The sequence below is a fragment of the Gossypium hirsutum genome, chromosome A11, assembly GCF_007990345.1.
Source record: "Gossypium hirsutum isolate 1008001.06 chromosome A11, Gossypium_hirsutum_v2.1, whole genome shotgun sequence".
Classification (NCBI taxonomy): domain Eukaryota; kingdom Viridiplantae; phylum Streptophyta; class Magnoliopsida; order Malvales; family Malvaceae; genus Gossypium; species Gossypium hirsutum.
Window position 1 is genome coordinate 114999680 of NC_053434.1, and position 13409 is coordinate 115013088.

The window sequence follows — 13409 nt, forward strand, 5'->3', positions numbered from 1 at the left end:
GTCTATTTATTAATGAATTTGAAATCATTTAATTTTTTTTTTGAATTTGATAAATCTATATTTTTATTTTTTTATTATATATTAGATTGAATCTCAACTAATCTGTCTATAATATATGCATTTCATTCTTACTAGAGTTGTCTACGGGTCGGGCCCTAACAAAATTTTAGGCCCAATTGGTAGGCCTGGGCCTGACTCGAAAACTGGGCTTAGATTTTTTCTCAAGTCGACCTGGATAAAAATACTAAAACCTGAGTTCAGCCCGTATTAATTTTTAAAATTTTATTTTATAGAAAAAAATTTAAAACATAATACACCAAATACACTAAAAATATTAAAATAAATGTTTCCCAATAAATTGAAAATAAATTTAAAAAAGTCTTTATACTTAAATAACACTAATATAAGCGCAACTTAACAAACAAACATTTCTAAAATAGTAGCAAAATTAACAATAAAACATTAACAACAAAATAATATTATAATTGTGAAATGGTAGCAAAACGGTGGGAAAATGACAGCAAAACATGGAAAAATAGCAACAAAAACAATAAAAAAAATTTTATTGAAAATTTGGGTTGGGTCAGGCTAGACCAAAAAAACCCTATCTGAGGCTCGATCCGTTTTCTAAATGAGCCTTGTTTTTTGCCCAAGCTTATTTTTGAGCCTATATTTTTGTCCAAATCCTCTCATTTTTCGGAAGGACCCGACTCAGCCCTGGACAACTCTAATTCTTACCATTTATATAATAACTTAAATCTAAATCCAAATTTCCAAATTCAAGTTTCCAAAACATAAATGTTTTACTTCCAACGATTCTCTAAATTTTTTTCCCAAGTTTCTTCAATGTTACATCAATTGCAAGAGGAAAGCAAACAAAAAGTTCAAGCCCTTCAAGCTCTTCTAAAATAGCATCTTCAAGATCTCCTCACCTCAACCTCTAGTATGGAAAAGCAAATTATAGGGAACCTCAACAAGTAATGTTCTTGAAGCTGTTGAAAACCCAGTTAGTCCTCCACTACTTAAAATTGAACCTACTACATGTCTAAAGGTATTGTTGCTATGAATCCTCAAGAACCACCAGTAGATGACTCTTTTTACCTGATTTATTGTTCTACTTCTGAAAAACCATTATTGAGGATTGAAATCTATTGGATACAGCTAAAGGCATGACAAGAGCAACAACAACAACTAAAGCAGTAGAAGAAGCCTTTGAGCACGTGCAAACACACAAAAAAGAAATACAACTGATAAAGGAAAGGCTTATTCCATTCCTAATAATGATGTCCCATTATCAGACTGTTTCTAATTAGATCGCAAGGAAGAGAACAAAGAGGCCTAATGTCCCCTAACTGCCACACATATATATAAAAAAAGATTGAAAAGAGTAGGTGCTACTAAGTTATTGAAAGAATGTAGATTGTATTTTTGAACCAAAGAAGCCAAAGTTCCTAAATGTTGTTTGTACAAAAAAGAATGAAAATAGTGGTTGAAAAAAGGGACTCATTCATGAGAAAAACATTAGGGAGGAAGGAATTGAAAAGCATGTAAGGGTTAATACACTATTTGCCTCCTAAAGTTGCACTCCATTATCACTTTGATACCTAAAAATTATTTGTATCAGTTTAGTATATGCAGTTTTCAACCATGTATCACTTTGCCTTAGCCGTTAACACCGTTAAAAAAAAAGATGACATGGCGTGAGAGTACACTACATCATCCAATTCATATTTTCTTGAAATAAATTAAAAAAAGAAAAAATTAAAAATAGCAAAAAATTCACAAAAAAGAAAAATACAAAAGTATAAAATTATATAAAATTCACATTAATTAAAAAAAATATTTTATTTTTTAAAAAACATATGAAGTACAAAAAAAAGTGAAAATACAAAAGAAATTATAAAAATCTCAAAAAGGTAACAAATAAAAAATTATGAAAAGTTATATAAAATTTCTAGAAATTTAAAAAATATACTTTTCTTTTATAAAAAAATACATAAATTTAAAAGAGAGAAAAAAAATGAAAAAATTTCAGAAAAAAAATATGGAAAACTTTAAAAATTTCGAGAAATTTTAAAACATACTTTTATATTCTTAAAAAAATAAATAGAATACAAAAAAAAAAGGAAAAGAAAAGATAAAGTGACATAGCAGCAAAAAAAAAGTACCAAAACCTTCGATGGAATGAAAGTTCAATACTAACTTAAAAAAAATTATAAATACCAACTTAAGAGAAAGTGATAGATTTAAGGATTAAATAAGTATTTAAGCCTATTTATATTTAAATAAATTTACACATGCATTAAATTTCGTTTAAATGATAAAAAATGAAAAGGAAGATATATATAATTTAGCGAAAAATAAACATTAATAAAAATCAGTTACAATTATAAATAAAACCAATGATAAATATGTAATATGTTAAATATTTTATCAACATAATTAGGGTTTGAAATTCAATATAGATGAAATAACAAAATAAGGTTGAAGCGTCATTAAGCTCTCATACTTTGACTCCTGAATTTCCAAATAATAGATTAACCCCGCACTGTTTTACCTTGCATTTGACCGATTTCCACCCACAATGAAGAATAGGGTAGAAACTAAAGGAAGCCTCATTGTAAAAACGCTTGTTTGATGCCTCACTTTTAACAATCTTCCAAAGTTTGGAATAATCATATAAGAGGAACAAGTGATCTGACAACTGGCTTCTAGATTCCAAGTAGGAAGAACGGCTAAGGAGCCATTACAGAGTTTTAGATGACAGTCACATCTAACGACAATTTTCCCATAATCATAAAATTCCGGGCATGAAACAACAACGGAAGCAACGAAACCTGTAAAGTCTTTCAAGCAGCACTCTGAAGGCAATTGGATGTTTATGGAAGATCCTAAGCTTTTGAAATCAAACCATTCCGGAATTCACTTCCAGGGACGCATGTAGAAATCTGAATTAATTTTTCTGGGTCTTAGGTTGCCTGTTTTATTACAGTTATTAGAAACATGATTGATTATTCAGCATATATATAGCTATCCAGAAGAAGAAGAAGCTGACTTGATGATAATCTTTTAGTAGAGTGAACATATGCTCAAATGGCATCTCCAACTTGGGTGTTTCAGGACTGCTCACAGCTTTCTGATCCAGTTGGAAGCAGTTGGTAAATAGCCAACCCAAGGATTTACAGAACACTGCTTGCTTCAAAACCTTCATAATGCTTGAGACTTCCTCTACTGAAGTGTTGTCATCTGCATCTATATCATTTCCCACACCTTTCGCATCCAGTTGAAAGCAATTGGTAAATATCAACTCCTAGACTATTAACCATCTCCCATCCTCATAAAGCACTGCTTGCTCAAAAAGCTTCTTAATGCTTTTGACATCCTCTAATGAAGTGCAGTCATGCGCATCTAAATATACCAGGCTTGGTGGAAGCTCTGGTAATGATTTCAGTCTCGTACATTTCCTCAAGATTAACCATTCCAAGTAAGGAAATTGTTTGATGGTTGTGGGCAAGTTCTCAAGATTGCTTTCAGATAAATTTAACTTCTTCAATGAGGGTAACCCAATGGCAGTAAACGTGTGTTTTACTAATAGATTAGAATCACCGCAACAAAAGCTATCAAGAAGGCAAACAACGTTTTCACAGTTGTTCAATACCAAATTTTCAAGACCAATAAGATTGTCAATTGAAGATGGTAATTCCTTCACATCCGTTCCGTTTAAATTAAGTTCCCTCAACTGCTCCATGATGTCCAAGATTTCTGGTAAAGCCTCCAATCTTGAGCAACCTTTAACTTCGAATTTTTCAAGAGATTTCAATTTATAAAAGTTGGTAGGAAGGCAAACAAAGTTTTCACAATTACTCAATACCAATTTCTCAAGACCAAATAAGATTGTCACTTGAGGATGGTAATTCCTTCACAGCCGTTCCGCTTAAATTAAGTTCCCTCAACCACTCCATGATGTCCAAGATTTCTGGGAAAGCCTCCAATCTTAAGCAACCTTCAACGTCAAATTTTTCAAGAGATTTCAATTTATAAAGGCTGTTAGGAAGGTAAACAAGGTTTTCACAGTTGTTCAATACCAATTTCTCAAGACCAATAAGATTGCCAATTGGTGATGGTAATTCCTTCAAAGTCGTTTTGCTTAAATTAAGTTCCCTCTGTTGTTCCAATAGGGTCGGAAGCGTGTAAATTATTGTACTAAAAAATCACACAAAGTTCAATTCCCAGGGAAGAGAGGTGGATCACATGGATCTCTTAAATACCAAGTCTTTCCTTAGTCAGAATATCCCTTCTATAGTAATTTAATAGCACAATTAAATACTACTATTATACCCTCAAATATTGAAAGAAAAATAGAACAAGAAAGAACACAAGAGTTTTAACGAGGTTCGGTAAATTATACCTACGTCCTCGGGCACTAACACCAGATGATAACTTTACTATCTTCAAAATATTACAAACAAATAGAATTCCTTAAGAATTCTCAAATGGGAGAAGAAAGAAAACTAAGAGAGAAAGATTGGTTGGGATGGTGTAAATGAGAAATGGTTAGGCCTATTTATAGTTGAGGTTCATGGACTAACTTGCAAATGGCCTAAAAAATTAGGGACCAAAATTGCAATTATTCCATTCAACTTTAAACAACTTGCCTACCATTTTTTTCTTTCGGTGCCACTTGCACCTCCCATTTTTTTGACTTTTCAACACCCCTTTTAATTTGACTTTTCAACAATCTCCACCTTGAAGATTTGATTAGGATAATCACATCTTCACACACTTCCTTCAACTCCCCAAATTCGATAAAATTATCTTTTGTAGTGCCTCCAAATGCGCTCTCGAGCGCCATACACCTGAAGGTGCTCAAATTCTCAGGATGTTAATCAAGTTCAAACAATGATTAAACTTGATTGTTGTTACCACCTTGGTCATCATATCTGCGAGATTATCTGCTGTCGGAATCTTCTGAAGTAGAATTTTTCCTTTTTCAAAGACTTCCCGCACAAAGTGATATCTTACGTCGATATGCTTGGTTCTTGAATGATAGACTTGATTTTTCGCTAAATGAATAGCGCTCTGACTGTCACAATATAAACTTATGTGACTTTGAACAACTCCTAAGTCTTTCAACAATCCATTAAGCCAAATAGCCTCCTTAACAGCTTCTGTAACTGCCATATATTCTGCCTCTGTAGTAGACACAGCTACTGTAGACTGTAAGGTAGACTTCCAACTCACTGGGGCTTTCGCAAGAGTAAACAGATACCCCGTAGTTGAACGACGTTGATCTAAATCACCAGCAAAGTCGGAATCAACATATCCAACTACAAACTGACCAAGTGCTTCATCCTGTTCAAAAATTAAACCAACATCTACGGTTTTTCGAAGATACCGTAGAATCCATTTCACAGCTTGCCAATGTCCTTTTCCAGGATCATGCATATACCTGCTCACAACTCCAACAACTTGTGAAATGTCAGGCCACGTACACACCATCGCATACATCAAACTCCCAACTGCATTAGCATATGGGACTTTTGCCATATATTCTCTTTCTTCTTCAGTTTTCGGAGATAATTGAGCACTAAGTTTCAAATGAGAAGCAAGTGGGGTACTTACATGTTTTGTGTTTTCATTTACACCAAAACATTGTAATACCTTTTTCAGATATTGCTTCTGATTCAAACAAAGCTTGCCTCTCTGTCTATCTCTACTTATCTCCATGCCAAGAATCTTCTTGGCCTCACCTAGATCTTTCATCTCGAACTCTTGATTCAACTGAGCCTTCAGCTTATCTATCTCTTTTTGGCTCTTCGAAGCGATTAACATATCATCAACATACAAGAGTAGATAAATGAAAGATCCGTCATGCAGCTTCTGCAAATACAAACAATTGTCATATTTGCTTTTTGTGTACTTCTGCCTTCTCATAAAGCTATCAAATCGCTTGTACCACTGCCTCGGGGATTGCTTCAATCCATATAGCGATTTGTTCAGCTTACAAACCCAATTTCTACCACCAGCATCTGTGTATCCTTCGGGCTGAGTCATATAGATCTCCTCTTCTAACTCACCATGCAAGAAAGCCGTCTTAACATCAAGTTGAGCTAGTTCCAAATTCAACTGTGCTACCAAGGCCAACAAAATTCTAATGGAGGAATGCTTCACAATAGGGGAAAATACATCATTGTAGTCAATTCCCTCCTTCTGAGCGTAGCCTTTAGCTACCAATCTTGCCTTGTAGTGAATATCCTTCTTGCTAGGAGATCCATCTTTCTTTGCGAATACCCACTTGCATCCGATTGCCCTTTTACCTTTCAGTAATTGCGCCAACTCCCAAGTATTGTTCTTCAGGAGAGACTGTATTTCTTCATCCATGGCGTTTTTCCATTTATCACTTTCTAAGCTTTGCATTGCTTCTTGATAAGTGATAGGAATATCATCAACAACGGGAAGGGCGTAGGCCACCATATCAGTAAATCGAGCAGGTTTACGAATTTCTCTCCGTGGTCGTGCAACTGCAACTGGTTCTGGTGTACTTAGTGGTTCTTGGGTCAGAACCTCTTCAACCTCTAATTCCTCCATTGTGGCTGGAGAATTAGACTTATTAATTGGGCAAATCCCCATCTGCTCAAACTCCACCTATTTTGGAGTACACTCCACCTGCTGTGGAGTATTGCTCGTCTGAATATCTTTATCTGCTACCTTTTTCAAAGTGGCAGATTCATCAAAGGTAACATCTCTGCTACAGATCATTTTCTTTGTGCTTAAGCACCAAAGACAAAATCCCTTCACTCCAGAAGTGATTCCCATAAAGAGAGCTTTCTTTGCCCTCGGATCTAACTTTGACTCCTTCACATGGTAATATGCAGTGGATCCAAACACATGTAAGGAATCATAATCTGTAGCCGGTTTTCCAGACCATACCTCCATAGGAGTTTTTCTTTCTAATGCAGATGATGGCAAATGATTAACAAGATGGCCAGCGTATGTCACAGCCTCAGCCCAAAATTGCTTGCCCAACCCAGCATTGGACAACATACATCGAACTTTCTTCAGCAATGTTCGATTCATACGCTCTGCCAATCCATTCTGCTGTGGTGTATCCCTAATTGTGAAGTGTCGAACAATACCATACTCTTGGCACATATCGAAGAACGGATCACTTTTATATTCCCCTCCATTGTCCGTCCTAAGCCGCTTGATTTTCTTGCCAGTCTGGTTTTCGATCATATTTTTCCATTTAAGAAAAACTCTAAGCACTTTATCCTTAGTTCTCATAGTATACACCCAAACTCTTCTGGAAAAGTCATCAACAAAAGTAACAAAGTAGTGTTTTCCTCCCAATGAAGGTGTCTTGGAAGGCCCCCACACATCTGAGTGAACATATTCCAAAATACCTTTTGTATTATGGATAGCAGTACCGAATTTCACTCTCTTTTGCTTTCCCAGAACACAATGCTCGCAAAATTTTAATTTGCAAGCTTTTGCACCTTTCAACAATCTTTGCTTTGCCAGAATTTTTCGCTGGCATGTCCCAACTTCATATGCCACAACTGCATTGAGTCCAATTCTTTGTTACCGGAAGCTGTAGCGACTGCTCCAATAACTGTACTACCTTGGTAGTAATACAAGTTATTTTTCCTGATGCCCTTCAATATCACAAGTGCGCCAGATGTCACTTTCAAAATCCCATCTCTCATAGTAACAACTGAACCATTGGATTCCAAGGCTCCCAATGAGATGAGATTTTTCTTCAAACTGGGCACGTACCGAACATCAGTCAGAACTCTGGTTGATCCATCTTGATTCTTTAATTGGATTGAACCTATCCCAACAGTTTTACAGGCATTGTCATTGCCCATATAAACAACTCCTCCATTTAGTTCTACTAAATCAGAGAACCACTCCCGGTTAGGGGACATATGATAGGTACAACCCGAATCCAATATCCACTCATCTGAATATTACGACGATGATGATGCAACCAGTGATAGTTCAGAGTCACTAGTATCATATTTTGCAACACAAGCATCTACAGCAGCTTTTCCCTTATTCTTCAGCTTTGGACAATTTTTCTTCCAGTGGCCTTTCTCATGACAAAAGGCACATTCATCTTTCCTGAGTCTGGACTTTGACTTTGATCTCCCCTTCTGAGTTTTCTTCCGAGTGTATGAACGACCTCGGACTACTAAAGCTTCTGTATCTCTGATTGAGTTTTTCTGTTTGTCCTTCTTTCTCTGTTCATAACTGTATAAGGCCGCACAGACTTCGCTCAGAGATATATCACTCCTGCCATGAAGTAGAGTAGTTTCTAGGAACTCAAACTCCTCAGGAAGTGACCCCAACAGCATCAAAGCCAAATCTTCATCTTTGAATGTCTCATCCATATTTAGCAAATCAGTGACTAACTGATTAAATTTGGTGATGTGATCATTCATTGTGGTACTTGGGACGTAAGTGAGGCGAAACAGTCTTTTCTTCAAGTGGAGCTTATTTTGACTGTTTTTCTTCAAAAATTCTTCTTCAAGTGCCACCCACAACTTATTTGCAGAAGTCTCCTTTGAAAAAGCATACCTCTGCTCTCGAGAAAGGCATGATCGAATTGTGCCACATGCCAACCGATTGATCGCCTTCCAATCTTTCTCCTGTACATCATCTGGTTTCTCTTCATCAATGGCAATGTCTAGACCCTGCTGAAAAAGGGCATCTAGAACCTCACTTTGCCACATACCAAAATGGCCCGTGCCATCAAAGATCTCCACGGCCAGTCTTGCATTTGCAATTGTCGGTCTTGTCCACATGGACGATGTTGAAGCTCCTACACCGACCGTTTTCTCCATAATCTTTCAATATACCTAAGGAAATCTTTTCTGATGTGGAAGATCAGTTCAAACTGCAACCACAGAGCATACTACAATTAACCTTCGGCTCTTGATACCACTTGTTGTTCCAATAGGGTCGGGAGCGTGTAAATTATTGTACTAAAAAATCACACAAAGTTCAATTCCCAGGGAAGAGAGGTGGATCACATGGATCTATTAAATACCAAGTCTTTCCTTAGTCAGAATATCCCTTCTATAGTAATTTAATAGCACAATTAAATACTACTATTATACCCTCAAATATTGAAAGAAAAATAGGACAAGAAAGAACACAAGAGTTTTAACGAGGTTCGGTAAATTATACCTACGTTCTCGGGCACTAACACCAGATGATAACTTTACTATCTTCAAAATATTACAAACAAATAGAATTCCTTAAGAATTCTCAAATGGGAGAAGAAAGAAAACTAAGAGAGAAAGATTGGTTGGGATGGTGTAAATGAGAAATGGTTAGGCCTATTTATAGTTAAGGTTCAGGGACTAACTTGCAAATGGCCTAAAAAATTAGGGACCAAAATTGCAATTATCCCATTCAACTTTAAACAACTTGCCTACCATTTTTTTCTTTCGGTGCCACTTGCACCTCCCATTTTTTTGACTTTTCAACACCCCTTTTAATTTGACTTTTCAACACCCTCAACCACTCCATGGTGTCCAAGATTTCTGGGAAAGCCTCCAATCTTGAGCAACCTTCAGCATAGAAATACTCCAGAGATTTCAATTTATGAATACTTGTGGGAAGAGATTTAAGCCTCTTTCAATTCGTTAGTGTGAATACACAAAGATTAGAGAGACATTCGATGGAGGAAGGAACTTCTTCAATTGCAGTTCCATGTAAACATAGCTCTGTTACATTCGATGAAACCTCTAGAAAGCTTAACAGATTAATGCAGCCAGTAAGAAAAAGTTTCGTGAGGGATGTGGCTTTATAAAAGCTAGGCAGAGATCTAAGATTTGTACAACACGCAAGTTAGAACACCCCATCAGATCTATCTTTTCAAGATTTGTGGCACTTGAGAGGTCCGAGAGTCTTACAAGGTTCTTAGAATAGAAAAGACTGATAACCTTCAAATTTCCTAAATCCTGCATGCATCAGAACATAGTGTTTGATAAATTTGTATACATTGAAGGACTATAATACAACAGATGTGACCAAAATATCAAGAAAGTGCAACAAAACATTAAACTATTTTCAAAATGGTATAACTAAGGTGTAATTAATTTGAGTAGTAGGAGCCATTTGTAGTCAAACAAATGAAACCTTAATATTTTCTGTAAATATTAATATTTTAATGATAACATTTATAACTATTATTTTATATATTATAATTTACTACTTTTTTATGAATTATTAACAACTATGTCATACGTTTCTTTATAATATTATTAATATGTCAATGTAAATTTTAATATATTAATCATTTATTAAATATTTTATTAATTTAAATATTGTAGTTTATAATTATTTAACACACTAGTTAAATAATGAAATATTGTATAAGTTAAAATAATTTCAAACCTTCAATGTATAATTACAATATTATAAAAAAAAGTGATGTTTATAAATATGAAAGTGATTTTATTTTTTTATTAATAGCTTATTTAACTTTTAGAATTAAACCTTCAACTAGGTTCCTTGGATCAAACCTGGTGGGCAAAGTTTTCAAAGAGTATCCCCTCCAATAAAGGTACCTTAGCTCATTAGGAAGTGATAAAAGCCCTTGAGGAAGAAAGATGTTGGAATTTGTTTTGCAAGAGTGATAGAATTTGAGGAATTTAAGTTTCCGCATCTTCCCAAAGGCTTCTGCATTTAATTCCAATTTTGGAATTTTGGACATATCAAGTAGCATGCCTTTGAGTGTTTTTGTCCCCTAAAATCAAAGATAAGAATAAGGTGCCGAGATATATGCAAAATAAGAATTATGTTATTCAAATTTAAGATGATTGTGAGATAGTGTATGTATCCAATATAAGCATATGTTTGAATATGTGTCAAACATGCATAATTGTCAGACAGATATGCTCAGAGGAAACAAATAGTGATGGTAACATAAGTGAAGGAAATGCAAGGCCCTTACACTGTTTTCTGTTAGCACATCACAAATGTCATTAGGAATCCATAACCTACTGCGTCTTTCAGGCTCTGAAGGTGATTCATTGTAAATGATATCCCGACCCATCTGTTGCAATAAATCATGCATTTCTATCTTATGTTGTGAAATAGATATAAGGGATTTATCAATGAGGTTCTCAATACTTGAATGTGCAGAGCCATAAAAAGCATCCATAAGCCTTCTTACAAAGTCTAAATCCTCCCTTTTCAAGAAACCAGCAATGTCAAGAAATATGTCTTTCTCTACAGGATTTAGTCCATCAAAACTGCTTCTCAACAATTTAAGAATGTCTGGGTTAGGAATCTGCTTTAGTTCTTTTACTGCACTTTCCTGGTAGTTTTTGTCCTTTCCATAAAGAGAGGTCCCGAAAACTGTAATAGCCAAGGGGTTTCCATTAGCAAAACTTAAAACCATCTTTGATAGCTTCAATTGATATTCAGAGGGATGATTGCTTTTGAAGGCACGTTGACAAAAGAGCTGAACAGATTCTGTCTAATACCTCCACTTTATAAATGAGGTGAATGCCATATTGGATAAGCACTTTTTTATCTCTAGTTGTAACGATGACTCGACTTCCAGGGCCGAGTCGATTGTTTCTTCCGAATAAATATGTTGGAACATTGGCAGCAACAAGAACAATATTCAAAAACTAAACAAAAGCTTAAGAAGCAAATGAAGAATGAAAGAAAAATATTGAAACAAGTTGTAACCGAAATTGAATACTAATTTTCATTGATAGAATTCAAAATATATGAGTTACATACAAAGTTGACAGTTACCTAATGTTAGCAACTGCTCCCACTAAAACAAAGAAAAATACAAGGTTTGAACTACAAGTAAAACTAAGCTGACATTTTAGCTATTACATCAAAAGCAAATCAACAACTCCCGTTAACTGAGTTCAATTGTAAAACATCATAATTTTAACACTAACAATTGTCATATGTATATAAATATAACAAATAATGACTGAGTTCGGATTATAGAAATACAAACCGTAATTTTCGAGCTAACTCCCGTTGAATTTATCTTGTCCTTCCTTAGCCGAGATTTTCGGTACCACATTGACTACGAAATTAATACAATTCATAATCATTAATACATTACTAATTTATATCTTGAGTTACAGAATTCTAAATTAAGATCCGTTAATTTTTTCTGAAACTAGACTCACAAATCTTCTTACCATAAAATTTTCAGAATTTTTTGTTTAGCCATTAAGTACAGTTTATTCTTTAAATTCACCCCTATTCTGCTATCTGACAGTTTCGACCCTTCTTCACTAAAAATTAATTATCTCACAGTACAGAACTCGGATAATATTCCCGTTGATTTCTCCTACAAATATACTCATTAGGGATTCTAAAAATATAACTTTAAACCTCTAATTATTTTTATCCAATTTTTGGTGATTTTCCAAATTCAGAACAAGGGAACCCGAATTCATTCTTACCTTGTCTCACAAAATTCATTATATCTCATAATTTACAATTCAATTACTTAAACCGTTTCTTTTATAAGAAACTAGACTCAATAAGCTTTAATTCCATATTTTATTCATACTCTAATTAAATTTCTACAATTTTTGGTGATTTTTCAAACTTAGACTACTGCTGCTGTCCAAAATAGTCTTAGTGCAAAATGTTGATTTTCTACTTTTAATTTCAATTTAATCCCAACTAAATTCACTTACTTTTCTATCTTAATTCATACTTTATTTATACTCAATTTTTAACCAAATTTAGACATAATTATCTATTTTTCATCATAAAACCATAATTTCAAAATTCTTTCAATTTAGTCCTTAAAGCATAAAACTTATGAATCACTTTACAATTCAATCCTTATTTCATTTCTAACTTGAATTTCTATCAATTTAGCCTCTAATTCATCATTTTACTCAACATGAACAATATTTATAAATCTAATAACTTTCAAAATATCAACTTAATTTCATCAAAACTTTGTTCTAAAGCTTTTAAAACATCAAAATTAAGTAAAAAGGGCTAAATTGGCATACCTATTAAAGTTTAAAGCTTCAAAACCATGATTTTCACTTTTCTCCATTTCTTTCTTTCTTTCCTTTCTTTCTCCCCTGTTCTTCTCTGTTTCGTTTGCTTTGTTTTTCTTTTTCATTTCTTTTATTTCATTTATTTCTTTAGTTTATTTCTTTATTTTATTATTAAACTATTATAATATTTATTATTTATACATGTGTATATTTATTAATACACATTTATTTAATTAATTAATATAAAATAATATTAATATAATATATTTTAATTATTATTATTTTACTTATATAATAAGTAAATACACATGTATAATACATGTGTACCATTTATATTTGTACACATTTAACTTATTTTAACCATACATTTGTCACCCCTTTTTGGCTTATTTCTTA

The 13409-nt window shown here is 33.9% G+C and overlaps 1 protein-coding gene across 1 annotated transcript; it reads right to left on the minus strand.

Moving 5' to 3' along the window:
- Positions 1 to 1114: 1114 nt before the first annotated feature.
- Positions 1115 to 11416, minus strand: LOC107947755 (disease resistance-like protein DSC1). Its single transcript, XM_016882283.1, has 7 exons — positions 10967 to 11416; positions 10581 to 10759; positions 3902 to 4044; positions 3419 to 3795; positions 3056 to 3310; positions 2558 to 2656; positions 1115 to 1210 (listed from the first exon to the last, which is right to left on the minus strand). The coding sequence occupies exons 1-7, from the start codon at positions 11414 to 11416 to the stop codon at positions 1115 to 1117; spliced, it is 1599 nt and encodes a 532-aa protein (XP_016737772.1).
- Positions 11417 to 13409: the final 1993 nt, after the last annotated feature.